This window comes from Phyllosticta citribraziliensis (assembly GCF_038025025.1).
Source record: "Phyllosticta citribraziliensis strain CPC 17464 chromosome Unknown J3D65scaffold_14, whole genome shotgun sequence".
Lineage (NCBI taxonomy): Eukaryota > Fungi > Ascomycota > Dothideomycetes > Botryosphaeriales > Phyllostictaceae > Phyllosticta > Phyllosticta citribraziliensis.
The window spans coordinates 372,570-396,622 of record NW_027117351.1 but is presented as its reverse complement, the minus strand read 5'-3'; the positions used below and the strand labels follow the sequence as shown (position 1 = coordinate 396,622).

The 24,053-nt window shown below is 54.8% G+C and overlaps 8 protein-coding genes across 8 annotated transcripts; 5 read left to right on the top strand and 3 right to left on the bottom strand.

The window, feature by feature from the left end:
- The first annotated feature begins 1,986 nt into the window (after positions 1 to 1,986).
- On the top strand, positions 1,987 to 4,308 carry J3D65DRAFT_640700 (uncharacterized protein). Its single transcript, XM_066801824.1, has 3 exons — positions 1,987 to 2,333; positions 2,384 to 2,482; positions 2,535 to 4,308. Exons 1-3 carry the CDS (start codon positions 2,026 to 2,028, stop codon positions 4,123 to 4,125), a joined length of 1,998 nt encoding a protein of 665 aa, XP_066650508.1. The 5' UTR covers positions 1,987 to 2,025; the 3' UTR covers positions 4,126 to 4,308.
- A 126-nt stretch (positions 4,309 to 4,434) lies between these two features.
- Positions 4,435 to 5,933, top strand: J3D65DRAFT_640698 (NUDIX family hydrolase). Its single transcript, XM_066801823.1, has 2 exons — positions 4,435 to 4,885; positions 5,012 to 5,933. The coding sequence occupies exons 1-2, from the start codon at positions 4,481 to 4,483 to the stop codon at positions 5,561 to 5,563; spliced, it is 957 nt and encodes a 318-aa protein (XP_066650507.1). The 5' UTR covers positions 4,435 to 4,480; the 3' UTR covers positions 5,564 to 5,933.
- J3D65DRAFT_640697 (homoserine o-acetyltransferase-like protein) lies at positions 5,788 to 7,718 on the bottom strand. Its single transcript, XM_066801822.1, has 2 exons — positions 7,550 to 7,718; positions 5,788 to 7,492 (listed from the first exon to the last, which is right to left on the bottom strand). The coding sequence occupies exons 1-2, from the start codon at positions 7,608 to 7,610 to the stop codon at positions 6,018 to 6,020; spliced, it is 1,536 nt and encodes a 511-aa protein (XP_066650506.1). The 5' UTR covers positions 7,611 to 7,718; the 3' UTR covers positions 5,788 to 6,017.
- A 240-nt stretch (positions 7,719 to 7,958) lies between these two features.
- J3D65DRAFT_640692 (uncharacterized protein) lies at positions 7,959 to 9,819 on the bottom strand. Its single transcript, XM_066801821.1, has 6 exons — positions 9,627 to 9,819; positions 9,463 to 9,576; positions 9,162 to 9,303; positions 9,088 to 9,110; positions 8,319 to 9,035; positions 7,959 to 8,268 (listed from the first exon to the last, which is right to left on the bottom strand). Exons 1-6 carry the CDS (start codon positions 9,659 to 9,661, stop codon positions 8,181 to 8,183), a joined length of 1,119 nt encoding a protein of 372 aa, XP_066650505.1. The 5' UTR covers positions 9,662 to 9,819; the 3' UTR covers positions 7,959 to 8,180.
- Positions 9,820 to 10,720: 901 nt separating this feature from the next.
- On the top strand, positions 10,721 to 11,806 carry J3D65DRAFT_672045 (uncharacterized protein; the record flags this gene model as incomplete). Its single annotated transcript, XM_066803443.1, has 1 exon — positions 10,721 to 11,806. One exon carries the CDS (start codon positions 10,721 to 10,723, stop codon positions 11,804 to 11,806), a length of 1,086 nt encoding a protein of 361 aa, XP_066650504.1.
- A 1,184-nt stretch (positions 11,807 to 12,990) lies between these two features.
- Positions 12,991 to 14,252, top strand: J3D65DRAFT_640685 (mitochondrial 54S ribosomal protein mL46). Its single transcript, XM_066801820.1, has 3 exons — positions 12,991 to 13,087; positions 13,141 to 13,793; positions 13,839 to 14,252. The coding sequence occupies exons 1-3, from the start codon at positions 13,042 to 13,044 to the stop codon at positions 14,157 to 14,159; spliced, it is 1,020 nt and encodes a 339-aa protein (XP_066650503.1). The 5' UTR covers positions 12,991 to 13,041; the 3' UTR covers positions 14,160 to 14,252.
- Positions 14,253 to 14,662: 410 nt separating this feature from the next.
- J3D65DRAFT_151473 (phospholipid P-type ATPase transporter) lies at positions 14,663 to 19,073 on the top strand. Its single transcript, XM_066794087.1, has 3 exons — positions 14,663 to 17,730; positions 17,777 to 18,667; positions 18,721 to 19,073. Exons 1-3 carry the CDS (start codon positions 14,804 to 14,806, stop codon positions 19,031 to 19,033), a joined length of 4,131 nt encoding a protein of 1,376 aa, XP_066650502.1. The 5' UTR covers positions 14,663 to 14,803; the 3' UTR covers positions 19,034 to 19,073.
- A 1,069-nt stretch (positions 19,074 to 20,142) lies between these two features.
- On the bottom strand, positions 20,143 to 20,427 carry J3D65DRAFT_534964 (uncharacterized protein; the record flags this gene model as incomplete). Its single annotated transcript, XM_066796701.1, has 2 exons — positions 20,143 to 20,227; positions 20,324 to 20,427. Coding segments are annotated over 2 exons (189 nt in total), but the record flags the coding sequence as incomplete, so codon positions are not given.
- Between the last annotated feature and the right edge of the window lie 3,626 nt (positions 20,428 to 24,053).

Genomic DNA, 24,053 nt, shown 5'->3' with positions numbered 1-24,053 from the left:
CCGGGCGGGGATGTTCGCCTGAGGCCGGGTGCGCCAGTCTCCAGCTGCCCTGGAGTCCAGTCCCGTCACTCCCTGCACCCACCGATGACGACACACCACCAAGGAAAGAGGCATCCGTCATCACCGTCGACTGCAGTGGCCAGACCAGAGAAACAAACCAAACCAAACCAAGCCAAGCCGCAGCAAATCCCGACGACTGTCGCCTATGTCTCTCTCGTTTTTCGCCCTCAAGCTCAAGAACCCGCCAGGCACACCAACATCAAACTCATGCATGGCCCATCCTCGCCTCACCGACCGACCGCACGCAGGCACAACGACTCCCTGCAGACAACCGTCGCCACTGCCAGCGTTGGCTCATTGTGCCTCGCCCCCCTCCCCCCGCGCCGCAGCCTGCCGCAGCATTCCATGGCGCCCAACAATGGATTCCAGGGCCAGCCAACCACTCTTTGCCGTCTCAACGTGCGCATCCCTCGGCGGCGACTCGCACGGGCCTGACCACCGGCGGAGCTCCAGTCTGCTCCACAAATGTCGCGGAGATCTGTTACGTAGCATCGTGAGAGCCGAATCGACAAGTCAAAGCTCCTGCTCTCGGCTTTCGACGCTGATTACGCATCGTGGCATCTCTCGTGTGCTGCTGACAGAACCACTCGCAATGCCTTTACCACCCGTCCAGCGCCCACTCCAAGCCAGCCCACGTGCCGCCCGGAACCACAAGCTGGAGAGACGTACTCCAGACGGCTTTTGAGCGATCATTGATGTCATGGAGATCCATGTAGATCCAGTGCTTTGAGAGGCGCAATTAACGCATCGACCGACAACAGCCACGGATACTACAGCCTGCTGTGCATCGTGTTTGCGTGAAGATATCGACGTGTTGCAACAAGCTGTACAAGTTGATGTCTCAGGGTAGGAGTCGATTCGTATGGCACCGGCAGCCAGAGCCAGTCCAGCGTTCGGTCGACGTTGGAATTAAGAACCGGCGTCAACGGGTGCGTGTTGATGGCGTCGATTTGCCCGAGTCCGATTTCGCACCTGTCAGCCCTACGCTTGACCCGATGTAGTAAGCTCTTCTCTATTCTTGGCATGAGACTGCCTCTGTATTCGACCAGTTCCCATCTCAACCCAAACATCCCTATGCCGCTCGAAGACAGGCGGTTCAACTCATCAAGTCCAGACGAGGCACGTGATATGGCGAACGATACGCAATTGCAGGCAAAAAAGTCATTTCAGCAAAAGATGAGTGATGGAGACCACGCAGTGCTGTCTTGGAGAGTCAAAAAAGTGCTCATCAACGAGTTGTTCTTCGAAATGCAAACCTTTGGCCCTATTCGGATCAACGCCATCTGCAACTAAATTCGGCTCGAACGTCCTCTTCTCCTCCACTTTTGCAGGAGTCGAGGTAGAGGCTAGGCCGTCTGTTACTTTGAATGCAACACACGTCGCAACCAATTGACGGGGGCCAAATTTTTCAGCGATTGAAGTGAGTTGCGGCAGTGGGACGTGGACGATGTGCGGATGCTGAGATGCTTCCGCTGCAGACCTCGCTGTAGCGGAGCGAAGATGCCAATAGCGAAACAGGGATGGCCGGGAGATGAGAGCAGAGGAGTACCGATGGAATACAAGGTGACGAAGAGGAGATGGGGGGAATTGGACGTGAAGCAAAGTACTGTAGGAGTTGAAAGAATTCATACCTGCTGGCACCGCCGCTGCATCTGGAGAGCGATCATGAGAGGCGTAGGAGGCTATTTTCCGCTTGCACAATTGCGCGTTTGAGGAGCTTTCATCCATTGCCACAGTTGCATCTATGAATTCGTCGTCTCAGCCAAATCCAGAGAATTCGGTTTCTGCTGCCACGCAATATAAAAATATGTGCTCGGATCTTGTCAATGGCAGTGATGTGCGAGTCCGTCTCAGCCCTACGCTTGACCCAATGCAGTAAGCCTTTTTCCATTCTTGGCACCGACATCGCCGTCGGCTCTGAATCGACGGCCATTGCTGCTCGTAACATTCCATCTCCAAAACTCCATGTCTCGCTCGGCTCTCGTGGCGTATGGCTCCGAAACTGGCAATGCCGAAGAGCTAGCCTACCAAGTCAGCCAACTGATTCGTCGCCTGCGCATCTGGACTACAATCAAGCCTCTCAACGCCATCACCCCACAAGCCCTAAGTCATGCCTCGATTGTCGTCATTGTCATTTCCACCACCGGACAGGGCGACTTGCCCCGCAATGCACAAATCCTCTTCAGGAAGCTTCGAAGTCGAAAACTTCCTGTGGACGCTCTGGTAAACTGCATCTTTGCATCATTTGGACTGGGTGACAGCTCGTATCCACAGTAGGTTGTCGAATCCTGCAAAGCAGCAGCGATGCTGATAAGATTATCAGATTCAACTGGGCTCATCGCAAACTCGGCAACCGCATAGAGCAACTCGGCGCCAGAAGACTAATAGAGGCTGGCGAGGCGGATGAGCAGCATCCAGAAGGGTGGGTTGATAGACCAATCATGAATTCTTCAATTTCTGACTACGACTGCCAGAGTCGACGCTTCATTTCTGCCATGGCTCGACAAGCTTCGAAGCGAGCTCCTCTCCCAGTTCCCTCTTCCCGCGGGAGAGCAACCTCTTTCGGACGATGTCTTTTTAAAACCGCGATGGTCCTTGAACCTCTTGCAAGAACCTGATTATCCTACCAACGGCCATGTTGAGGCTCTGGACACGCCTGAAGAGTACTCCCGTAGAGATCACGTCCACGTCAGTCAAGAAGCCGACCACGAGGCCGCTCACGTCACATCCAATTCCCGCGTGACACCAGAATCTCACTGGCAGGATGTTCGTCAAATAGAACTGAGCATTCCGCGCGAGATGTCCCGAAGCGATTCGACCTCTGGTAACCCAATTGCCAAGCCTAGGCTCACCTACAGCCCGGGAGATGTGGTGGAAATCTATCCCAAGAACTTTCCCGAAGACGTAAACGAGTTTATCGAACTCCAAGGCTACGCTTCTATTGCTCTCCGCCCGCTTGAGCTCAAGTACGACTACTCGCAACCAGATTCCAATCCACCACGCGAGCATCCAATTGGCCGAGGTCCTTTTCACGCTACGCTATTTGGCATCCTCACCAACCATCTGGACATAATGGCCGTCCCTCGTCGCTCTTTTTTCCTGACGCTGTCATATTTCACGTCGGATGCGGACCAGAAGGAGCGGCTGATGGAGTTTGCCAGGCCCAAAGACCCAGACTACATTGAAGACTACTTTGATTATGCAACTCGCCCGAGGCGCTCCATACTAGAAGTATTGCAAGACTTTACGACCGTCAAGATTCCCTTTGAATATCTTTTGGGCGTCATTCCACCCCTGAAACCACGCCAGTTTAGCATCGCCAGCGCCGACTTGACGAGATTCGATCCAAAGGACAAGGACTGCAAGGTGACGCTGCTAGTGGCCCTCGTCAAATACCGCACCGTCATCAAACGCATCCGGTGGGGCGTGTGTTCACGGTACCTCAGCGCTTTGCAGCCTGGCCAAAAATTGCGCATCCAAGTACTGTCGGGGGCAATGAAGGTGACTGAACAGGACTTGGCCAATCCGTCGATTCTTGTCGGCCCAGGCACTGGCGTTGCAGCTCTGCGCAGCATCATCCAAGAAAAGGAAGCATACAGGCTGCGCCAAATCCAGCAATCGACCCCTGTCAACGGCGATGACCACGGCAACCCCAACGCAACGCCAGACCGCGACTCGCCGCAGTCCGACTCACCCTCTCAGACTCTTTCCGATACGGCGCTCTTCTTTGGCAACCGCAACGCCGACGCCGACTTTTTCTTTGGCGACGAGTTCACCCGTCTCTCGGCGACCGCCGGCCTGCACGTCATAACCGCATTTTCTCGCGATCAGCGTGAAAAGGTCTACGTACAGGACCGTATCCGCGAGCATGCAAGCCTACTCTGGCGATTCTTGGAAGATGGGGCTCGAGTCTACGTATGTGGCAGCTCTGGGAAAATGCCAGAGGCGGTGCGGGCAGCGATTGTGGACGTTATCGCCAAGGAGGGAGACATGGAAAGGGAAGAGGCGGACGAGACGGTCAGGGGGATGGTTCGGGGAGGACGTTGGGTGCAGGAGACGTGGTAGGTGTTTCTAGAGAGGGTCCATGGGGACGTTGGAGTTTGATGTGCCCTGGGTTGTTGAGTATGTAGATAGATTTGTTTAGATGAGCGTGCCCAAGAGTTGGAAATTCCATGTACAACCATTTGCTCGATGAGCATAACGTCTCTCTAGAATCCCACTCCACAGTCAAAATACAGCAGGTTGATCTCAAGTTAGGATTGAAACGTTTTTTCAAACTCCGTGGAGGAGCTTGGGCCCATGAGCCAGGGTCCAACCACCGACGTCATATCTGAGCTTCGGTTCGTCGAAAATGGAATCCTCCACAAACCAACACCAACCACTGTCAAACCCAATCTCAAACCAATTACCTCGTCGACACATGCTCCCCCGCCTCCACCACCTCACACGACATCTACTCGCCCCGCGCTCCGCGCTCCGCATATCCACCATGTCCCACACCTTCACGCTCCCCAACTCGACTCCGCCCTGCCCGGTGCAGCTCCCACCAGACCTGTCCCAAGACGCGCTGCTCAACTTCCCAGCATTCAAAAACTGGATCGCAACGCTGCAGCGGTCGCTCTCGCTGCAACAGCGCGACGAGCAGCACACGTTCCACGCGGCGCCGTACGCGCTGCGCCGGATCGACGTGCAGACGTGCGACTGGTTCGGCGGCGGCGAGGGCAAGAAGCTGGGCTTCGTCAAGCTGAAGGCCGTCGTCTCGACCGACGCCGGCGAGGCTCTGCCCGGCAGCGTCTTCCTGCGCGGCGGCAGCGTGGGCATGCTGGTAAGCTATGTAGCTCCCTGCGTCGCCGCGTCGCCGGCCCACCCATCTCTCCATCCATCATCCCTCTCCTTCAATGCTGGCTACATATGATCCCATGAACTAACGGCCCACCCTCCACACGCGCAGCTGATCCTGCAACCCGACGACGTGCCCGCCGACGCGGAGACAGACAAACATGTTATCCTGACCGTGCAACCGCGCATCCCCGCCGGCTCGCTCGCCTTCGCCGAGCTGCCCGCCGGCATGCTGGACGACAGCGGCACCTTCGCGGGCGGCGCGGCCAAGGAAATCCACGAAGAGACCGGCCTGCGCGTCGCCGACGACCAGCTCACCGACCTGACGGCGCTCGCCCTGTCCGACGTCCCCGTGTGTCCGGCCACCACCACCTCCTCCTCCTCCTCGTCGACCGACGCCGCGGATGAAAAGCTCACCCCTGCCATGTACCCCAGTGCTGGCGGCTGCGACGAGTTTGTCCCGCTGTTCTTGCATCAGCGCCGCGTGCGCCGGCAGGAGCTCGAGTCGTGGCAGGGCCGCCTCACGGGGTTGCGGGACCAGGGCGAGAAGATTACGCTGAAGCTTGTGCGGTTGGAGGAGCTGTGGCGGTGGGGCGGGCGCGACAGCAAGGCGCTGGGCGCGTGGGCGCTGTATGAGGGGTTGAGGAGGGAGGGGAAGCTGTAGGCGTGTAAATACCTACGCAGCAGTGACAGAGGAGGATGGGATGCGAGGAGTAAGTGTGGATATTGGGGGAAGATGGTAAATTCGGTGGATGCGCTGCTGTTCGTTGTCCATCTTGCCCGGTACCAAGACCCAACAGAGCTGCTTGGTGCCACCAGTCGTGGCAAAATGGGCCAACAGCGAAGCATTTGCACTGCAACAGGGGACTGGTAGGGAGCTTTCAAGTTGTCATATCCAACAGTACGCCCAAGGGTTCCATGTCTACGAAGGAGAGCAACGAGGAGAACCCATCAGCTCGAATCGCAGAAGCCAAACTTTCGCCTGTCAACATGCCCCAATCCAAAATATAATTGTGTATCACTGAAATTCCGAGTCAATGTTGAATGTCGCTCGCTATCGTAAGCCATCACACATGTCCCGAATCCATCACTCCAGTTGCTTCCGCAAACAACTACGACTACCAAGCCGTGATGTCCTCCACTTCCGCCTCTCCAAAAGTGCTACTCTTCGTCACGCCCAGGCCGTCGCCATCGCCCTTGACCTCAATCTCCTGCGGGCTGCGCTGCATAATGTCGGACAGCTCCCTGTGCAAAAACTCGAGCAAATGGCCATTGACCTGCTCGAATTCGAGCAAGAAGGCGTCGTGGCCCTCGGGCGAATCAATCGTCTTGAGCGCGCTGTTGGGAATGCTGGCCGCCAGCTCCTCCTGCTCGGCAAAGGTGAACAAGCCGTCGGACTGGATGCCCAGGATGAGGGTGGGCTGGGCGATCTGGGACAGGGCGGTCTGCAGCGAGGCCTGGGAGCGCGTGGATTGAATCGATGCGTTCGAGGCTTCCATGTCTTCGGCGGCTTCGACGCGGCCGCGAGAGACGTCGTGCGTGTCGAGCTTGCGGGTAATGGCAATGTAGCAGTTGGCGTCGAAGCGCTTGATGAACTTGTTGCCCTGGTATCGCAGGTACGATTGCGCGGAAAAGTAGGTTGGCGTCTTCTTCTTGTTGCGTATGGGACCGGTCAGGTTGGTGGGAGCCGGGGATTCTGCCTCGATGCGAGCACTCGCAGGCAAGTCCGCCGAGCTAGGAGGGCGAGATCCACGTGGAGAGCCGGCGTTCATGTGGCCATCGTTGTGGATTGCCCAGTGCTCGTTGACGGCAGAGGCGGCGACGGGCTGTGGCATGCGGTTGATATTTTGAGGCCTCAGGGGGTCGGGCGTGTTTCTTCCAAAGCGGGATTCAAATGAATCGCGGCTGCGATACGTGAGGAGGGCCGACATGCGCGCAGCGGCGAGTCCAGTCGATGGCGGATCCTCAAACGCATAGTAGCCATCGTCGTACTTTGGGTCGCTGTATATGCTCTGACGTTGCGCCTCACCCCAGCTGATTCCCCACGCGCTGTATCTCGCAGAGGTGGCGATCGGGATGATGGTCCGCACGTAGTCCTTGCCAAAGTACGCAAACTCCAAAACTAGCATGCCGCCCATGGAACCTCCAACGACGGCAGCAATCTGGCGCACGCCCAGATCGTCCAAGATGAGCTTGAAGAGATTCACATCATCTCGAACGGTGGTAAGGGGAAATTCGGGACCATAGAGTCCCTGCTCAGGGTCGCCATCCTTGTTGGTGACTGGGCTCGCGCTGCCGTAGGGGCTGCCCAAGCTGTTCAAGCAAATGACAAAGAAGCGAGAAATATCAAAAGCCTTGCCAGGGCCACCAAGAAGTGGACCCCACCAATCTCCGACGTCTGAGCTGCCAGTCAGAGCATGGCAAATGACCATGGCATTGTCTTTGGCGGGCGAAAGGGAGCCAAATGTCTTGTAGGCGACGGGCACATTGCGCAGCTCGACTCCGGATTCCAAGGTAAACGAGGGGACGATGGCGATGGTTTGGTCGGGGATGAACTTGGCGTAGGGGTTCTCAGGTTGTTCGGTTATCCTCTCTGTGTTTTGGTTAGTCAAAACCAAGCTCGTGGGGTGTGACTGTTTTGGCGCCGCACCGTACTTGTAGGTTCCGTTGGTGGACGAGTGGCCATTGAGGCCGCCTTGGGGGAGAGTCATGGAGACTGGTAGCAGAGAATGGGAGAGTCGTCGGAGTAGGGTGAGTAGGACTGCTTCAGCGCACTTTCCATGCCGTGGAGGACGGAGAAGTCTGGGGAAAAGTAGAGGTGTAGCAGACAGGGAAGAGAAAAGAAAACGGTCCCGCCGCCGTCGGCAAATGACGCGCTGCCCCACGCCCGTGCTGACTCGCCGCGCGACGACCACCTCATCGACACATCCCGTCCTTTGTCTCACCACTGCAATTGTCTCGCCATGGACAATCAACGAGCCGTTTGAATCCTCCCTTCTTCCCTCCACTCACAGCCGCGGCCAAGCCGCTCTTTGAGCGCTGCGATGCGATGGACGAAACCCAGCTGCTTTCATCACGTCTGCACTTTGCCAACAAATCGAATCAGCGCTCCTAGATGCTTCATGCACCATCGTCAGGAATTTGCTACTGCAGCTAGATCTAGGAACCATCAGATCTCTCCACGGCCACGGTGCGTTGGCTGTCGGCCGCGCTAGAACGCTACTTCTTTGCGATATCTTGTTGAAATCCCGGAAATCATCCATGAGATCTCTGGCCCTTCTCTACAACTTGGCGCGCGTGAGTTTCTTCTCAAAATGGTCGTTCAGCAGCCCAAGAGTCTTGTCTGCCGAACCAAAAGACAACTGGTATCTGTTGAGGTCAGTACGCAAAGCAATTAAGAATGTCTCAGGGACTCTTACCCAGCACCTGCATGCCCGTACTCATGACAGACAACAAACCTTCCGGCCTCCGTCTGGACCTCCTCCACCTCCAATCTCGGCCCGCCTGTCCTCCCCGGCCGGAACCCAACGTTGACGCTGAGCACGTCGAATTCGCCTTTTTCATTCAGCAGTTCCGGCGCCAGCTCTTTGCAGCTCTCCAAGATCCACTTGGTTGTCGCATCATCGGGCTCTTGATTCCAGTTCCCCACCTGCTTTGTCCCACCCAGAATTGTGGAGTTGGAGGCAGCGCGTGGAATGACGTACGACACACCTTGACCACGTATAATCGTCCTCAGCTGTGGCGGCACGCCGCGCACCAGGACAGTTTGACCGCGGATGGGATGCACGGCGGAGTCTGGCACGAGCTCTCTTGCCAAAATTCCGCTTGCATTCACAAACGCCGAAATTGGTGTGTTGACACCGTAGACTGGAAGCAGGCGAGCAGCTGTCGCAAGTGCCCCAGCCAGACCATTTGTCGTGGGCAGCTCAGCTTTGATGACCCGCCCTCTCAACGCCGTTATGCGATCGACAAGATAGGCCAAATAGACTGTCGTGTCGATGGTGATGGCGTCGTACCTGGCGCCCGCAATTGCACCTTTTGGCAAGGATGACTGAGGAATCACCTCGAATGAGCGCATATGGGATGCAAACCACACATTCTCTGGGCCGTTACTGATCTCCTCGTCTTTTTCGGTCCTGAATCCGGCATTAGAAACATGGCTCGTGATGAAAATTCCCACCCACTCACCAGTACACGACGTTGTTGAATTTCTCCTCGATGTCAGCGGGTTACTCCAATCAACGGACATGTTGGGCTGTTACCGCGAGGCCGGACTTCGTCGCCTGTCCCGGCTTCTTTTTCTCCTCATCGACTGTCTGAAACCATCTCGTGTAGCTTGCGAGATCCCACTTTTGCAACTCGAAGTCTTGCGCGGTAGAATGCGTTCTCCACTGCGCGCCAGCCCTTGTTCAACGTCAGATCGGTTCGCTTGGAGAAGAATACACAGAATTGCTTCTCCGCGGTGGGCGTGTCGTCGCGACGTGTTTTTCGAAAAACACAAAACGAGGAAAATAACCAAGACAGTTCCGGCGTTGAGTTACGACATGAAAGACAGAATATTACCATGGTGAAGTATATTCACTCGACTTGTCACCGGGAACATGTTTCGCAATCACAGTAACATCATATCCATTCTCGAGGAATGTCACGGCCGTCTGAAGACCAACCACTCCAGCGCTGCATCAATCAGCTTAGACGAGCGCCTTCTAGCTTCAAGAGTGACTTACCCGATGACAACAACATGAGCGTTTGCGACAGGCATCTTCGAAGAAAAATTCCACTCGCATTCGGGGAAAGCAATCAAGTACTCAGCAAGTGCTAGCAGCAAATAGAGAAGGCGTAGAGCTGACAGGCTATTAAACTACCATAGAGTGTCACTGAGATGCTTTCGCGTCAGCAGATGTTCGGTCGATATGAGCCATTTGGCACCTGGGATGACGATACCGGAACTCTGGACGAATCCCGCGGCATGGAGAGCGATATCGGACTCGGATACGCTGCGCTGGGACCGATTTTGGCGCTAGACTCGATATAGGAAGATGCTGACAACCTTATTTTGTCGATGTCTGCACTTCGCGCTCCTCTCGACATCCATCTCTCGCTCGAAATTTCTTCATGTTGACAGGAAAAGCTTTCAAGATTTTCGGACTGTTCTGATGAGAATAATGAGTGCCATTGAAGCGAGGCTGTACGATGCCTGGATGCTTTCTTTCCTCTTCCGGCTGCCAGAGATCCAGCGAAATGGTTGCTTTCATCAAGCCAACAATGGAGCACGATTTTCCCTCCAACGCTATTGCCACGGTTCAGTTCTTGATGTCTGCTCACTGATTCAACTACAAGAGAAGACCGCCCCTCAAGCTTCCCCTAAGTTTACTTGAAAGCCATGGCATTCCCATTTCGACACACAGCGCTACTTCAAATTAACAATCTGGTAAGAAGATAGTATACAGTCAGTCCTCCAACTTTTGAAACCCAAACGATTACATCCTGGCTTTGTTCAGCTCACGTTGTGGCTTGACCGGAAAAGCTATGAAGGTCTTGGGCCTCTGATTCCTCAAAGTATAGTCAAAGTATCAGAGAAGCAGAAAGTGGACAAAGAGGCCGGTTTTGTCTCCCATCAAAACGTCAATCTCTTTCCCAGGTCATTCGACTTGATTGTCTCCTGGAATCAGATACGTCTGGGTCTTCTTTGTGTTTTCCATTCACCGACAACCTTTTAAATCGGGCTTGAAGCTCAGATCGCGCGCTCTTCAGTCTCCTGTCAACTCACCCAGTGTGACTGCTTTGCCCTTGCAACTGCAAATTCATCGCCTCATCCGCCATGGCCCAACAACCACTTCCTGTGTACCTCCCTGATAACTACATCCATGGCAACGATTATGACGACGTCATCTTGCTGGGAGTGCAGCGCAAATTCATCGAGGAATTGCCCGTGGCATCTGTAGCAGACACGGAAGGAGAAAACGATTGCGGCATCTGTGCCAATGTGCTCGGATTCCGCACCGGACCGTCGTTGAGAAAGCGAGGAACACAGCCTGGCAAGCTTCCTTGCGGCCACGTCCTATGCAACGACTGCATCAACAACTGGTTTGGTTCCAACAACCACTGCCCCTACTGCCGCTGTCCTTTCTTCATCAATCCCCGATGGCCTCCGATCACACGCGCGGGAATCCGGAAATACTATGACAAATATTGGGAGATGCATCGCCGTGAAGTGCGACCAATCCTGGAGCAGGAGCCGCTCTCGAACCACTTGGTCAACTTCAAAGAGATGGATTTGCACTACGAGCTGGTCGTCCTGGCGCAGGTGTTCTTGAACGAGCTGATCCACGCGTTCAACGACTCAAACCTACACCTCACGCACCACGCCAACATTGACTACACCAACCAAGTGCAGGACCGGTTCGAAGAGTGGATGGAGACGAACAACTGGGCAGTGCGGCTCCGGGACAACGGGTGGAGGCCCGCCGACGCCTTCGGCCAAGCAGCCCACCATCCGGAGACGGCCGACTTTGTGCGCCGGATTGGCAACCTGACGGCCGAGTTCCTGAACCGCGCGTGCAGCGTCGAGTTCATGGTCCCCGTCCAAACCGCCGAGCTGTTCAGATCGCTCGTGTCGTGGCTCTTCCAGATGGAGGGACTGGACCCGAATGACCACAACGGCTGGAAGAACCAGGTCATCACTTGCATGGTCCATTGCTTGAACCATGTCGCCCAGGACGAGCGTCTAGTTGTGGCCTGGATCAAGACGGGGAACGATTTTCTCGACTTTGAAAACGCCAATGGCGGCCCGTATCCTCGCAACTTGAAGACGGCTATTCGCCATGAGGCTGGCTTGGCGGCGATTGCTGACGAGAATACGACGTTCGTCAATGAGAACTATACTCCGTATTACAGAGGCCAGTGATTGGTCCTTTGTCGTGGAGGTGAGTACTCTGGGCAGTGGCGATACTGACGATGTTGACACTGACCAGACCCGGCTTTCTGAAGCGACCTAGATTGAGGCAGCGAACGAAAGCACAGGCGTCGGCGTTGCGATACTGCAACTATGAATAATGGCGGTGGATCAGTCGGTAGCATTCAGACAGCCGAAGATTTATTAGATGGCTTTGTTTGGCTTTGTTCTCGAGTGGTTGTTCCAGTAGTCGTTCGCCCGAGATGATCAAGGGTTTGGTGTGGTGTGGTTTTCTGCCATGTTCGACTTGTCTGTCTCTGCCTTGCTTTGGATGCTTTTCTTGGAATCGTTTTGTCCCCTGGCTCTGCAATCCAATTTTTAGGCCGTGTAATGTAGTTTCAACTCATGCACCACAAGGATCCGTGAGGTTGTGGCAAGAAGGATAATGTAAAATCCAGTCCCTAAATTCAGGTGTGTGGAAGAATGGAACACGCAAAAAGCCAAACTTGATCAATGAAATGTCCCAGGACCATGTGGTGTCGATGCGGCAGTCAGGAGGGCTCCACGTTCCATGGCGAACAGCTAGCACGTCAACGCTGGACATGACTCTGGGAAAGGGGCAGGCCGGTCAGTCGCCAAGTCTCTGAGATGTGGTATTCAAAAGCACAAGCTGAGACGCTTCATCGAGAGACTACGGTGGGTGTCGAAAGAAATGAGACCTGGCACTGCGGCTGCACGGATGGAGCGTTCGTTCGCTGCTATAGTTGTGCCTAGGGAGCTGTCGTCCGCCACCACACATGCGCTCAGGGAGCTTTTGTTCATAACTGCAGCTAGACCGAGGGGTCAAAGTTCTTCGACACGTTTTATGGAGCCGAGATCTCGTGTCTTGGATCAAAGAATCAAGGCCAGGGTTGAGTGTATGCAGGATCTATCTAACAGTACGCCTTGACAATGTGAAGGTACCGCTAGCGAAAAGACTGCCGAAATCCGTCTGGGCATCAGATTAATGGCCAATGCTACATGGAAGAAAGGGGTAGCCTTGGTGATAAGGAAGATGCCGTGGAGAGAAGAAAAGAGGTTGTGATTTTCGCGCTCTGAGTTTTGTTCCCGACGCCAAGCCTCTACACGTGATGTGCTGATGCACGTGCCATCCGAGCCAACGGCGACTCGTCGAATGGGCAAAGCGAACTTTTTGGACGCAGAGCTACATCTTGTCCCCACGTCATTGCCCGCGCATAACCTCTGACATGAACGCCGGGCAGAGGAGTGCGAGGCAATTGGTCTCGCGGTCTGGTACATTTGCCATCACTCGGCTCTCTCATTGACGCCCTGCTGACCCAGCACAGGCAGACCAGCAACCAGCTCGATATGTGAATCTTGTCGACGCTTCGCCAGCGCCGCTGCTCCCGTCGAAGCTCCCGCACCAGACGCAACAATTCCTCCCGTCGTCAAAGATACTGCTCCGCAAGAGGCGTACCAAGTTTCGGCCGGTCTTCTTCTCTCTCGGCCACCCGTCCTCACACGCGACCTGCATCCTTTCGAAAAGGCCTTCTATCTCTACCAGCGTCGCCTCAACGAGCGGTTAGCCCTGGGCTTCACGCGTTACTTTTACTATCCGAAAAACACCCCCGGAGACATTGAGTGGAAGCGCAAGATCAAGCTGAGAAAGACGATTCCCCGGGAAATCGGCAACTACAATGCATACATCAACGGCTGGAACGACGAAGCGCTCACTGGCGCCAAGGAGAGCGAGCCAGACCATCAGCGCGAGGCCATTTTCAAGGACGCCGACGACGTGGGCATTACCGGGCCGGAGGAATTGAACAAGAAGGAACCGCTCGAGATGCCTCAATCCAGGCTCACGGAAGCGGACAAGTTGGAAGACCGCACGAGCTTGAACAGGAAGCTGTCGCGGACGCTTTACCTGCTCGTGAGGGAACGCAATGGAGAATGGAGGTTCCCCCAGGATCAGCTCAAGGGGAAAGAGCCGCTTCAATGGGTGGGTTGAGCAATCTTGTACTCGGTCATGAGCTAACATGCCTAGGCTGCGGAGCGCCTTATGGTGCAGACCGGCGGTATCAACATGAACACATGGTTGGTCGCAAATCATCCCGTCGGACACTTTGAAGAGACCTGGTCTACCAAGGACCCAAAGAGGCAAGAGGTGGAGCGGAACGGACAAAAGTTGCAGCAGATTGGCGAAAAGGTGTTTTTCATGAGGGCGCGCATTATGGCAGGGCAGGCGGATCTTGCGGCTGGCGCGCTGGGATTCACAGAGTTCAAGTGGCTTACAAAGGAGGAGATTGAGAAAAGGGTCCGCGAGTATTACTGGCGGTCCGTCAGGGACATGCTGGCGAGCCGATGAGGCACGTTGTATGTAGCTTTGTATTGTACACTGTTTATTGCAGCGTAAGCGCGCGGGCCGGCACGCGTCGAAGCCGAAAGTTTGAAACGTGACGTATTAGTTTGGACGGCGAGGTCTTTGTTGGTGGTGATGAATGAATGCAGCTTGTCCAATCAAAGTGGAGGCGCCGTGGTCAGTCAGGGTCCTCAGCAGCCAGTCCGCAGTGCGCAGTCGAGGTCCGCAGCAGAGAGGTCCGCACCGCTGCGCTGCACTGCAACTCCTCCGCAAAGCCACCGAATCCGTCCAAGCCCTCAGCTCGCACCCTTTGGCCTTGAGCTTCGGGCCACTTCACATTCCTGCTATTCGTCTCCGATCGTCCTGACTCTGTCGAATCTTTCCAAACCGGTCGAATCAGCTCGTATCCTACGCTCAACCTCTGCCAAGCCCCCGGGGCTGTGCCCAGCTCCGCAAACCCCCGTCTTCTTACACTTCCTTTCTGCGAACCATCCCGCCGGCCAAGGCATTCTCTGGGATGCTCTTTTGCTAGCTCTCGCCTGCACCCTTCGACAAGAGAGCCAACGACGCCATCCACTCCTCTCCTCACAGACTCCCCAGCCCGCCTTGCTCGCTACGCGCAACAAGCTGCGTAGCACTTGCTGGCTGGGATGGCAGGTCGGCCTCCTGGAGGTCAGGCCTCTGCCCAGGACGATGATTTGCTTCTGGACCTGAACGACTCTGGCCCCGTGTACTCGTCCGGCCAGCGACCTCCGGCCGACGACAATGACTTGTTGCGCCAGTACGACATCAACCCCACGGAACACGCGATCCCACCGTCCCGCCCGTCCGAGTCCTACGATGATTTTGTTGGCGGCGGAGGGAGCAGAGGAGCTGCTGGAGCTGCTGGAGCTCACGCGCTCGGCGATGATGAGCAGGCAAACCGCATATCCGCGCAGTCGCCGTATGCTATGGGCGGCAAGAGGATCTACTCGCAGTCTTCAGACCTACACAACTACCAGCGCTACACCGACATCGACGATGACAGTTCTATGCAAGGCTCGTATGCCGCCGGCGGACTCTATGACGCGGAAAACGGAGGCGCCTCTCGCGGAGTTTCCCACGCGCGGAATCGTAACAGCATCATGAGTCTAGGAGGAGGCTTGATGGGACGCGCCAAGAACATGCTTGGACTTGAGCCAGAATATTCGGAGATGGACGTGCCTCTGACCGAGGCTGGCGTACGGAATGCAGACGCGACCAAAAGCGCCGCTGCAGGGGCTGGTGCGCAGCCTCCGGCGCAAAAGACTCAAAAGTCTGGCTTCAAGTTTGGCTTTGGAAGATCACAGCCGGACCCATCTACCCTTGGACCGCGCATAATCCACCTGAACAACCCCCCGGCGAACGCTGCCAACAAGTATGTCGACAACCACGTATCGACGGCCAAATACAACCTCATCACCTTCCTCCCGAAATTCCTCTACGAACAATTCTCCAAATACGCTAATCTTTTCTTCTTGTTCACCGCCATCATCCAACAAATACCCGACATCTCTCCTACAAACAGGTACACCACAATCGCGCCCCTGATTGTGGTCCTCTTCGTCTCTGCGATCAAGGAACAGGTGGAAGATTTTAGACGCAAAGCATCCGACAAGTCTCTGAATAGCTCAAAGGCCCGCGTGCTCAAAGGGTCCAGCTTTCAAGAAACAAAATGGGTCAATGTTGCCGTTGGAGATATCGTGCGCGTCCAGTCTGAAGAATCTTTCCCGGCGGACTTGGTCCTCTTTGCATCCTCCGAGCCCGAAGGTCTTTGCTACATTGAGACTGCCAATCTGGACGGAGAGACAAACTTGAAAATCAAGCAGGCGATTCCAGAGACGGCGGATTTCGTGAGCCCCAGCGAGCTCAGCCGCTTGGGGGGCCGAATCCGCTCGGAGCAACCAAACAGTAGCTTGTACACCTACGAAGCAACCTTGACAGTTCAGACCGGCGGGGGCGAAAAGGAGCTCCCCCTGGCCCCTGACCAGCTTCTCCTCCGTGGCGCCACTCTGAGAAATACGCCTTGGATTCACGGTGTCGTCGTGTTCACTGGCCACGAGACAAAGCTCATGAGGAATGCGACTGCTACGCCAATCAAAAAGACCAATGTTGAGAGGCTGGTAAACTACCAGATTCTCATGCTGGGTGCTATTCTCATCACCTTGAGCGTCATTAGCTCAATCGGCGATGTCACGGTCCGCTCAAGAGACAGACAAAAGCTTGCATACCTTTCGCTTCCAACCACGGCACTGGTCGGTCAATTCTTTCTCGACCTTTTGACCTACTGGGTTCTCTATTCCAACTTGGTGCCCATCTCACTCTTCGTCACGATTGAGATTGTCAAGTACTACCAGGCTTTCTTGATTGGCTCGGATCTGGACATGTATTATGAGCAGACTGGAACCCCAGCCAATTGCCGCACGTCTTCGTTAGTCGAAGAATTGGGGCAAATCGAGTACATCTTCTCCGACAAGACGGGCACACTTACATGCAATCAGATGGAATTTCGCCAATGCACAATAGCTGGGATTCAATATGCCGACGAGGTTCCCGAGGACAGAAGAGCTACTGGCGACGACAGCGATGGTATCCACGACTTTAAGAGGCTGAAGGAAAATCGTGCGAATCATCCATCTCGCGGCATCATCCATCACTTCCTCACGCTCCTCGCCACCTGTCATACCGTCATCCCCGAAACGAACGAGAAAGGAACGATCAAGTACCAAGCCGCGTCTCCTGACGAGGGCGCTCTTGTGGAGGGTGCTGTCATGCTGGACTACAGATTTGTCGCTCGCAAGCCAAGATCCGTCATCATATCCGTAGACGGCGAGGAGTACGAGTACGAGCTGCTGTGTGTTTGCGAATTCAACTCGACCCGCAAGCGCATGTCCACCCTCTTCAGGGCACCCGACGGCAAGATCATCTGCTACACCAAGGGTGCCGATACCGTGATCCTGGAGCGTCTAGCCAAGAGTAACAACCCCATCGCCGAACCTACTCTTCAACACCTTGAAGAGTACGCTGCGGAAGGGTTGCGCACTCTTTGCTTGGCTATGCGTGAAATCCCCGAAAACGAGTATCAAGAGTGGAGACAAGTCTTTGATGCCGCGGCGACGACCGTGGGCGGAAATCGTGCAGAAGAACTCGACAAGGCTGCCGAAATCATTGAGCACGACTTGACGCTACTTGGAGCGACTGCCATCGAGGACAAGCTTCAAGATGGTGTGCCCGACACAATCCACACGCTCCAGACGGCTGGCATCAAGATTTGGGTCCTTACAGGCGATCGTCAGGAGACTGCCATCAACATTGGCATGAGTTGCAAACTTATCAGTGAAGACATGACGCTCTTGATTGTGAACGAAGAGAATGCCGAAGGGACTAGGGATAATCTGCAAAAGAAGCTCAATGCCATCAAGTCACAGGCCGAGGGAACCTCGGAGCTGGAGAGCCTTGCTTTGGTGATTGACGGCAAGAGTCTGACTTATGCGTTGGAGAGAGATATGGAGAAGCTGTTTTTGGATTTGGCCATCATGTGCAAAGCAGTCATTTGCTGGTAAGTTCCCTCGCAACAAACCAGTATCAGCGCTAACCCATCCCAGCCGTGTTTCTCCCCTGCAAAAAGCTCTTGTTGTAAAGCTCGTCAAACGCCATCTCAAAGCCATTCTCCTCGCAATCGGCGACGGCGCCAACGACGTATCGATGATTCAAGCTGCCCACGTCGGCGTTGGTATCTCTGGTATGGAAGGTCTACAAGCCGCCAGAAGCGCTGATGTCGCCATTGGTCAATTCCGCTTCCTCCGCAAACTCCTCCTCGTGCACGGCAGTTGGTCATACCAACGTGTCAGCAAAGTCATCCTCTACTCCTTTTACAAGAACATTGCCCTCTTCATGACGCAGTTTTGGTACTCGTTCCAAAACGCCTTCTCGGGAGAGGTCATCTACGAGTCATGGACCTTATCCTTTTACAACGTCTTCTTCACCGTCATGCCGCCTTTTGTCCTCGGTATCTTTGACCAATTCGTCAGTGCCCGCCTGCTAGACCGCTATCCTCAACTCTACCAACTCAGCCAAAAGGGTGTCTTTTTCAGGATGCACTCCTTCTTCTCCTGGGTTGGCAACGGCTTCTACCACTCCTTGCTCCTTTACATTGCCAGTCAAGGCATCTACCTGTGGGATCTGCCCCAGGCCGACGGCAGAGTTGCAGGACACTGGGTGTGGGGCTGTGCGCTCTACACGGCAGCCCTTGCCACAGTCCTGGGCAAGGCGGCACTAATCACAAACATCTGGACCAAGTACACCTTTGTCGCCATCCCCGGATCAATGATCCTGTGGATGGTTCTCTTGCCCGCCTACGCCTACGTGGCGCCCATGGTCGGCATATCCGAGGAGCTCAGGAACGTCATTCCGCATCTCTACACCAGCCCCGTCTTTTGGCTCATGGGCCTCGTCCTGCCGTGCTTGTGTCTCATCCGAGACTTTGCGTGGAAATAGTAAGTGCATGACGCTTCGTTGTAGATGAATCCGGGCCGCTAACGCAGTGTAGTGCCAAACGCATGTACTATCCCCAAGCCTACCACCACATCCAGGAAATCCAGAAGTACAACATTCAGGATTACCGACCACGGTGCGTTATTCTGCTCTCCCTTCATCTCGTGCAACGCATATTGACGGTAGCGAAAAACAGGATGGAGCAGTTCCAAAAGGCGATTCGCAAGGTGCGCCAGGTGCAGCGCATGCGCAAGCAGCGCGGGTACGCCTTTTCGCAGACGGACGAGTCGCAGGCGCGCGTGCTGCAGGCGTACGACACGACGCAGGAGCGCGGCCGCTTTGGCGAGATGGCGTCGTCGCGGCGCTGATTGACGAACACAGCACGATGGATGGACGACTGAGGGCTTTATTTCTGTAATGCGGCTTCTTTTATTTTTTTCTCTTTTCTTCATTCTTGACCCGTCTGTTTTTTTGTGGTGGGGTGGTGGCTAGTGGTGCGTGTTGGGGAGGAACAGAGAAAGGGAGAGAGGGGGAAGAGAGAGAGAAGGCAGTGTTTTTTCGTTTGACGCATCGACGCTGTCATCGTCATTACCTTCACCATCATCATTATCATCATCCTTGACACTTCATTGCCTTTCCATCCAGGCACACTCGCATGTCCATTCTCATTTTCCTCAGAGCTCATCCTCAACCAACGGACGGATGAAAAAAACGCTCAGGCTCTGTACCTGTAGTCTACACACACCTGCCTGTCCGTCCTACCCGCACGTCTGTCTCCATGACCACAGCATCATTCTTCCAATCAATCAACCATAAACCGACCCTCTCTTCGCACCCATGCTGCGACTTTTACACAGCGCCTGTATTCGTTCTGACCTTTGCTTCTCTCCGCTGTTCATCGTCGAGGTGTTTGTTTGCTTTAGTGGACACCTCCTTTCTCCTTTTTCCCGTTTTCTTTATGGCTAGGTAGGCGACTCGATGAGTTTCATTGCTTGCCTTGGCGTCGTCTGGCTTAGTCTAGCGTACGACTCTTATGCGAGATTGTCTTGTCAGATGGATGGGTGGATGGATGGGTGGATGGGTGGGTGCGCTGTGGTTGGTGTTGCGACCTTGGGGCAGTTTGGTGGTGGTAGCGCTTTGTTACGCTGCTGGCGTTGAGCCATCATCAACATCTTCATCATCAATGAAAATTGTGTACCTCTTTGGCCGAGTGCGGTGGTGCAATAATATAAGGTGGTGGAGGATCCGTCGTCGTCCACGCTCCCTCCGCGAACTAATACACCACCACAACCTCCTCCCCCTCATCCTTTTCCCTTCCTCTCCCTCCCCTCCTACTTCCCCTCGTCCTGCTTCCCCTCCTACTCCCTCTCCCCCCTCCCCTCCTCAACATCCGCAACTCCTCTGGCGACGCCCCTCCGCACAGCACATCCTCGGACGAAACAAAGCTCTTCGGCCCGCCCGGCCACCGCCCCTTGCGCACGCGCCGGCGCCGCGCGAAATACGTGCATGAGATGTAGAAGCCGTGGATGTGGCTAGGTAGGACAGCGGCGAGGAAGAGGAGACTGCGTGTGGTGGTGAGTTGAGTTGTTGGAAGGGCGAGGGGGAAGAGGGAAAGGTTGGGTTGTGAGAGGGGATGGGGAGGGGATGAGGGGATGTACCAGTTGATTAATGTGTCCATGCCGAAACCTGTCAGGAGTATGACGGCGAGGGGCGGGAAGAGGATGTTGATGAGTGTGATGGTGAGGCGGTAGCATAGCGCCATTTTTGAGTCTCTTTTTCTTTTCTTTCGCTCTCGGTGTCGTGCTCCTTCTCCCACTCTTCGGTAGTAGAGTCCGCTTTTCCTTTGTTGGCGCGGCGGATAGGGGGAGAGGTGGAAAAGAAAAGATGGAGTCGAAACGGTGGCTGTTTTCTTTCTTGCTTTTTGAGGGATGGGTTTGATGAGTTCCCTTGCTCTTGCTCTTGCCCTTTTTTGAACTCGTTGGTTTCTTCTGTCCGTGAGAGGGCTGGTGTTTTGCTCGCGACGACTTGCGAATGGTGAGTCCACGACGAGCTCGCAAATAGATGAATGCAAGCACCATTCACTGTTCCAATTCCTCGATTCAACCCGAAGTACCAAGGCGATATAAACACGAGGCTTCCTTTTCCAAATTGAAGCATACAAGAAGCATCCGCACAACGAATTTACTGTGGCCGTGCAATATGGACAGTACAAATTCTCCACTCGAGCCGCGGGGGCGCAGTGCAGTAACTAGCGCGGGGAAAAGCCTTTGGCGACGGAAGCTTGAGCTTGTTTGCGCTTGATCGGCTGTGGTTGACGTCAGCGCGCATGCCGAGCTGACGGGATGGGTGAGGGGGCGCGTCCCTGCGAGTCATCTTCTGCGTATGTGGTGTGGAGGGGGCCGTGGCTGGGTGTGGCGACTTGCATTTGGGCTGGTGGCTGAGGCCGGGAGAGTGGTTTCTCGGTGGTGAGTGTTATTGGTGGAGGTAGTTGTGTGGGTTTGCATTTTGGTGTTGGTGCTGGGCTTTTTGGCGGAAGATGCGCGTGATGGGGAATACTGAGGACAGGGGATACTCAGGTTGCTTGGACATGTCAATCATGGGCAACACTGTTATTTTTTTGTGAAGCTGAGAGATGAAGCAAGCAATGAGCAGCAAGACCGAAGGCCAAACTGCGATGAGATTCATGCTGCCCTGACAAAAGCCTCATTCCATGCGAGTAGGGAATCCTCCCAGGGGTATACGACCTGCTTCAGAATGCCATCCAACCATGCGTGCCATGCCATTCCAAAAGCAACGTCCTTCAAAGCTCCAGCGGAGCGACATCCCAACCGAACCTCGTCGTGAAATCCGAGCGGTACCTGACATACTGCCGCTTGATGCTCGCCATGACAACCAAGCGATGCTCCTTGCCAGGACCAGGCGGAAACTTGGCCAACTGGCTCTCCCTCCACTCGTATTCGCCCTTCAGGAAGCCGCATCTCTCCCTTAGCTGAGCGCTTGTGTACTCGTGTCCGTCAAATGCGGTGATGACGGAGCCACTCATCGACAATCGGTGGCCGAGCTTGCAGAATTGGGCCTCGGCGTGGGAGCGGACAAACTTCCAGAGGTTGATGTCGACCTGGCGGACGATCATCAGGCTGTCGGCGTCGTAGTTGGGGAGTAGGACGCGCGACTCGAGCTCCTTGGCTGCAGCAACGACTTGGGAGGATGGTGAGTGGCGAGCAAGCGCTGTCGTGCGGAGGAAGGTTGCCGCTGGGAGGTGAAGAGGGGTGGGAGCGAGATTGAGTTGAGTATCCTGTCTCGTGTCAGTGTGCTTTGTCCGTGTAGATTCATGGAGGACTTGATTACCTCTGGGGCAAAGTCCACCACCTTGACATCTTGGTCAAGGACCGCCATTGAGGAGCCGGTCTTGATGGGAGATGGTTGGCGGCGCAAGAAACGGGAGCGGCAGTCTCTGTACTTGTACTTCACCGGCGCATTACGCAGCGAACCATGTGCCTGGTTCCTCACCACATGGCCATCTTCCCTTGCGCCGGCCTGGGTCTTACGCCAGCAAGACATCAAGACAGAAGCACAAGCAAGCACGCAGGAAAGACCCATGGTCGCGCGTGCAGGGAGCGTTCGTGGACTTGAGCGGCAACTGACAAGGAGCATTCGTCAACTCTCGCGCTACCGATCAGGGAGCTGTCGTGAACTTACACGTCAACAAAGAGGGAGGCTTCGTGAATCTGCGTGGTACTGCTAGGCTCGGATGCTTCAAGGACTCGGGCGCTGCGTGACGGGGAGGATTCAAGAGAGCGTGCGACGTCTGTCAAGGAGGATTCGAGCGCGTGTGCAGGAGACACAAGAGTTGTAAAAAAGACGTATCAGCAGTGGTGACGATAGTGTAGTGGAGAAGAGAAGAAAAGAGCAGCGTATATATAGAGCGCTACGTCGCTAGACTATTTGGGACGTGCCAATGGTAATGTGAATGTGAATGTGAACTGCACTTTGGGCTCAGGAAGGGAAAGCGATGTCTTGAACGTCTGGCAATGAAGCAAATGGGCCTGCTTGAGAAGCTCCTGTTTTGCAATTCGATAATATCAATCTTTGGATAACTGCTCTCAACCCAGTGGTGTGCTGATGGGCAGTCTCAGTGTTAAATGTCTAGGAAACCCCCCTTCGCTCCTTCAACGCAACAAGTCTAATGGTGAGCATCCACTGTGCTGGCCTCTGGCTTCTCCTCGCCATCTTCGCTGTATCTTCGTGTTAGGTCAAATAAGGGTGATCTTTGCGCGAGTCTCAACTTACGCCTTGCTGATATTCAAGGGGATGTCGCGAGCGATCAACAGGCTCTTGTTGCTCCCAAAGAAATGGACGCTGGCGATATCCGCCGAATACCGCTGGACGACAATCTTTTTGAGCTGCGCTTTCTGCTTGTCGTTGAGGAATTTCGGCTTCTTGACCTCCGCAGCCACTTGTTCCGCCAATTGCTGCGTGAAGTGGGAGTCGATGGCCCCAACGAGGCGGACAAACCCCTGCTTCTTTTTGTTTCCGGCCAGGTAGATGAAGACCTTGTTCTTGGATCCTTCCTCCTCGATGAGCGGGTGAGAATCTGGGCTTGTGTCTTCGACCAAGATGAAGGGAATGGACTGGGCTGGAGCATGTCGGTGTGGTTCAGCGTCGACATCTTCTGTCGGGGGAGCGGCGACGTCCAGGGAAACGAATCCAATACGAAGGTCGTCCATGCCGATGGTGATGGCTCAAGTGATGAGGCTGGCGGGCTCTGAGAGTAGTGGGAGAACCTAGCCGAGAACTTCAAAGGCTCTCATTTAAGCTGAGGTCGTGGATCAAGTTCGCGGTTGGTGGCGTTTGCCAACAAGCAATTCCAACGATAAGTGTTGAGCGATGTTGGTTTGTGGCAAGTCGATGGCGTGGTGTTTTCTAGAGCGGCCGCCGACAAACATCCTGCGGGAGGCTCTCTTTTCCAACTCCGTCGGTTGGTGACTGCGCCCAAAGAGCAGCATGGGAGTGGCTCACGTGTGGCAATAGCCAGCGCGTGCCGCAAGATATAGCCACCAACAGGCAGGAGAGAAATAGTGAAAGAAATGAGAAAGATCTGGCGTAGACTCATACCTACGATCAGCCCACGAGACACAAGGATAACAGATCAAAAAAGGCATGACTGCTAGAAGAGTTTACTGGAAAAGAGAGAGAGAGGAGTGGTGTTCAAAGATCTTCATACTGATCTCTTCATAATCCACAGACTCGCGACAGCGATGGCTACTCAATGACCGAGACTTTGTTGGTGGCTGGAAAGCAAAAGCCGTGATACTCCTGCAGGAAATATGAAAGACTAATGTTCTCGAGGAAGTGGGAAAGGAGCGGAATCACTCCAGCTCCCTGTAG

Coding starts and splice junctions, on each gene's coding strand:
- J3D65DRAFT_640700 (XM_066801824.1), top strand. CDS start 2,026: ATGTCTCGCTCGGCTCTCGTGGCGTATGGCTCCGAAACTGGCAATGCC. Junction 2,334..2,383: donor GGTGACAGCTCGTATCCACA/GTAGGTTGTCGA, acceptor TAAGATTATCAG/ATTCAACTGGGCTCATCGCA. Junction 2,483..2,534: donor GATGAGCAGCATCCAGAAGG/GTGGGTTGATAG, acceptor TACGACTGCCAG/AGTCGACGCTTCATTTCTGC.
- J3D65DRAFT_640698 (XM_066801823.1), top strand. CDS start 4,481: ATGCTCCCCCGCCTCCACCACCTCACACGACATCTACTCGCCCCGCGC. Junction 4,886..5,011: donor GCGGCAGCGTGGGCATGCTG/GTAAGCTATGTA, acceptor CCACACGCGCAG/CTGATCCTGCAACCCGACGA.
- J3D65DRAFT_640697 (XM_066801822.1), bottom strand. CDS start 7,610: ATGACTCTCCCCCAAGGCGGCCTCAATGGCCACTCGTCCACCAACGGA. Junction 7,493..7,549: donor CAACGGAACCTACAAGTACG/GTGCGGCGCCAA, acceptor ACCAAAACACAG/AGAGGATAACCGAACAACCT.
- J3D65DRAFT_640692 (XM_066801821.1), bottom strand. CDS start 9,661: ATGCCTGTCGCAAACGCTCATGTTGTTGTCATCGG. Junction 9,577..9,626: donor GCTCATGTTGTTGTCATCGG/GTAAGTCACTCT, acceptor TGATTGATGCAG/CGCTGGAGTGGTTGGTCTTC. Junction 9,304..9,462: donor AGTGAATATACTTCACCATG/GTAATATTCTGT, acceptor ACGTTGAACAAG/GGCTGGCGCGCAGTGGAGAA.
- J3D65DRAFT_640685 (XM_066801820.1), top strand. CDS start 13,042: ATGAACGCCGGGCAGAGGAGTGCGAGGCAATTGGTCTCGCGGTCTG. Junction 13,088..13,140: donor GCAATTGGTCTCGCGGTCTG/GTACATTTGCCA, acceptor GACCCAGCACAG/GCAGACCAGCAACCAGCTCG. Junction 13,794..13,838: donor GGAAAGAGCCGCTTCAATGG/GTGGGTTGAGCA, acceptor TAACATGCCTAG/GCTGCGGAGCGCCTTATGGT.
- J3D65DRAFT_151473 (XM_066794087.1), top strand. CDS start 14,804: ATGGCAGGTCGGCCTCCTGGAGGTCAGGCCTCTGCCCAGGACGATGAT. Junction 17,731..17,776: donor TGCAAAGCAGTCATTTGCTG/GTAAGTTCCCTC, acceptor AACCCATCCCAG/CCGTGTTTCTCCCCTGCAAA. Junction 18,668..18,720: donor CGAGACTTTGCGTGGAAATA/GTAAGTGCATGA, acceptor AACGCAGTGTAG/TGCCAAACGCATGTACTATC.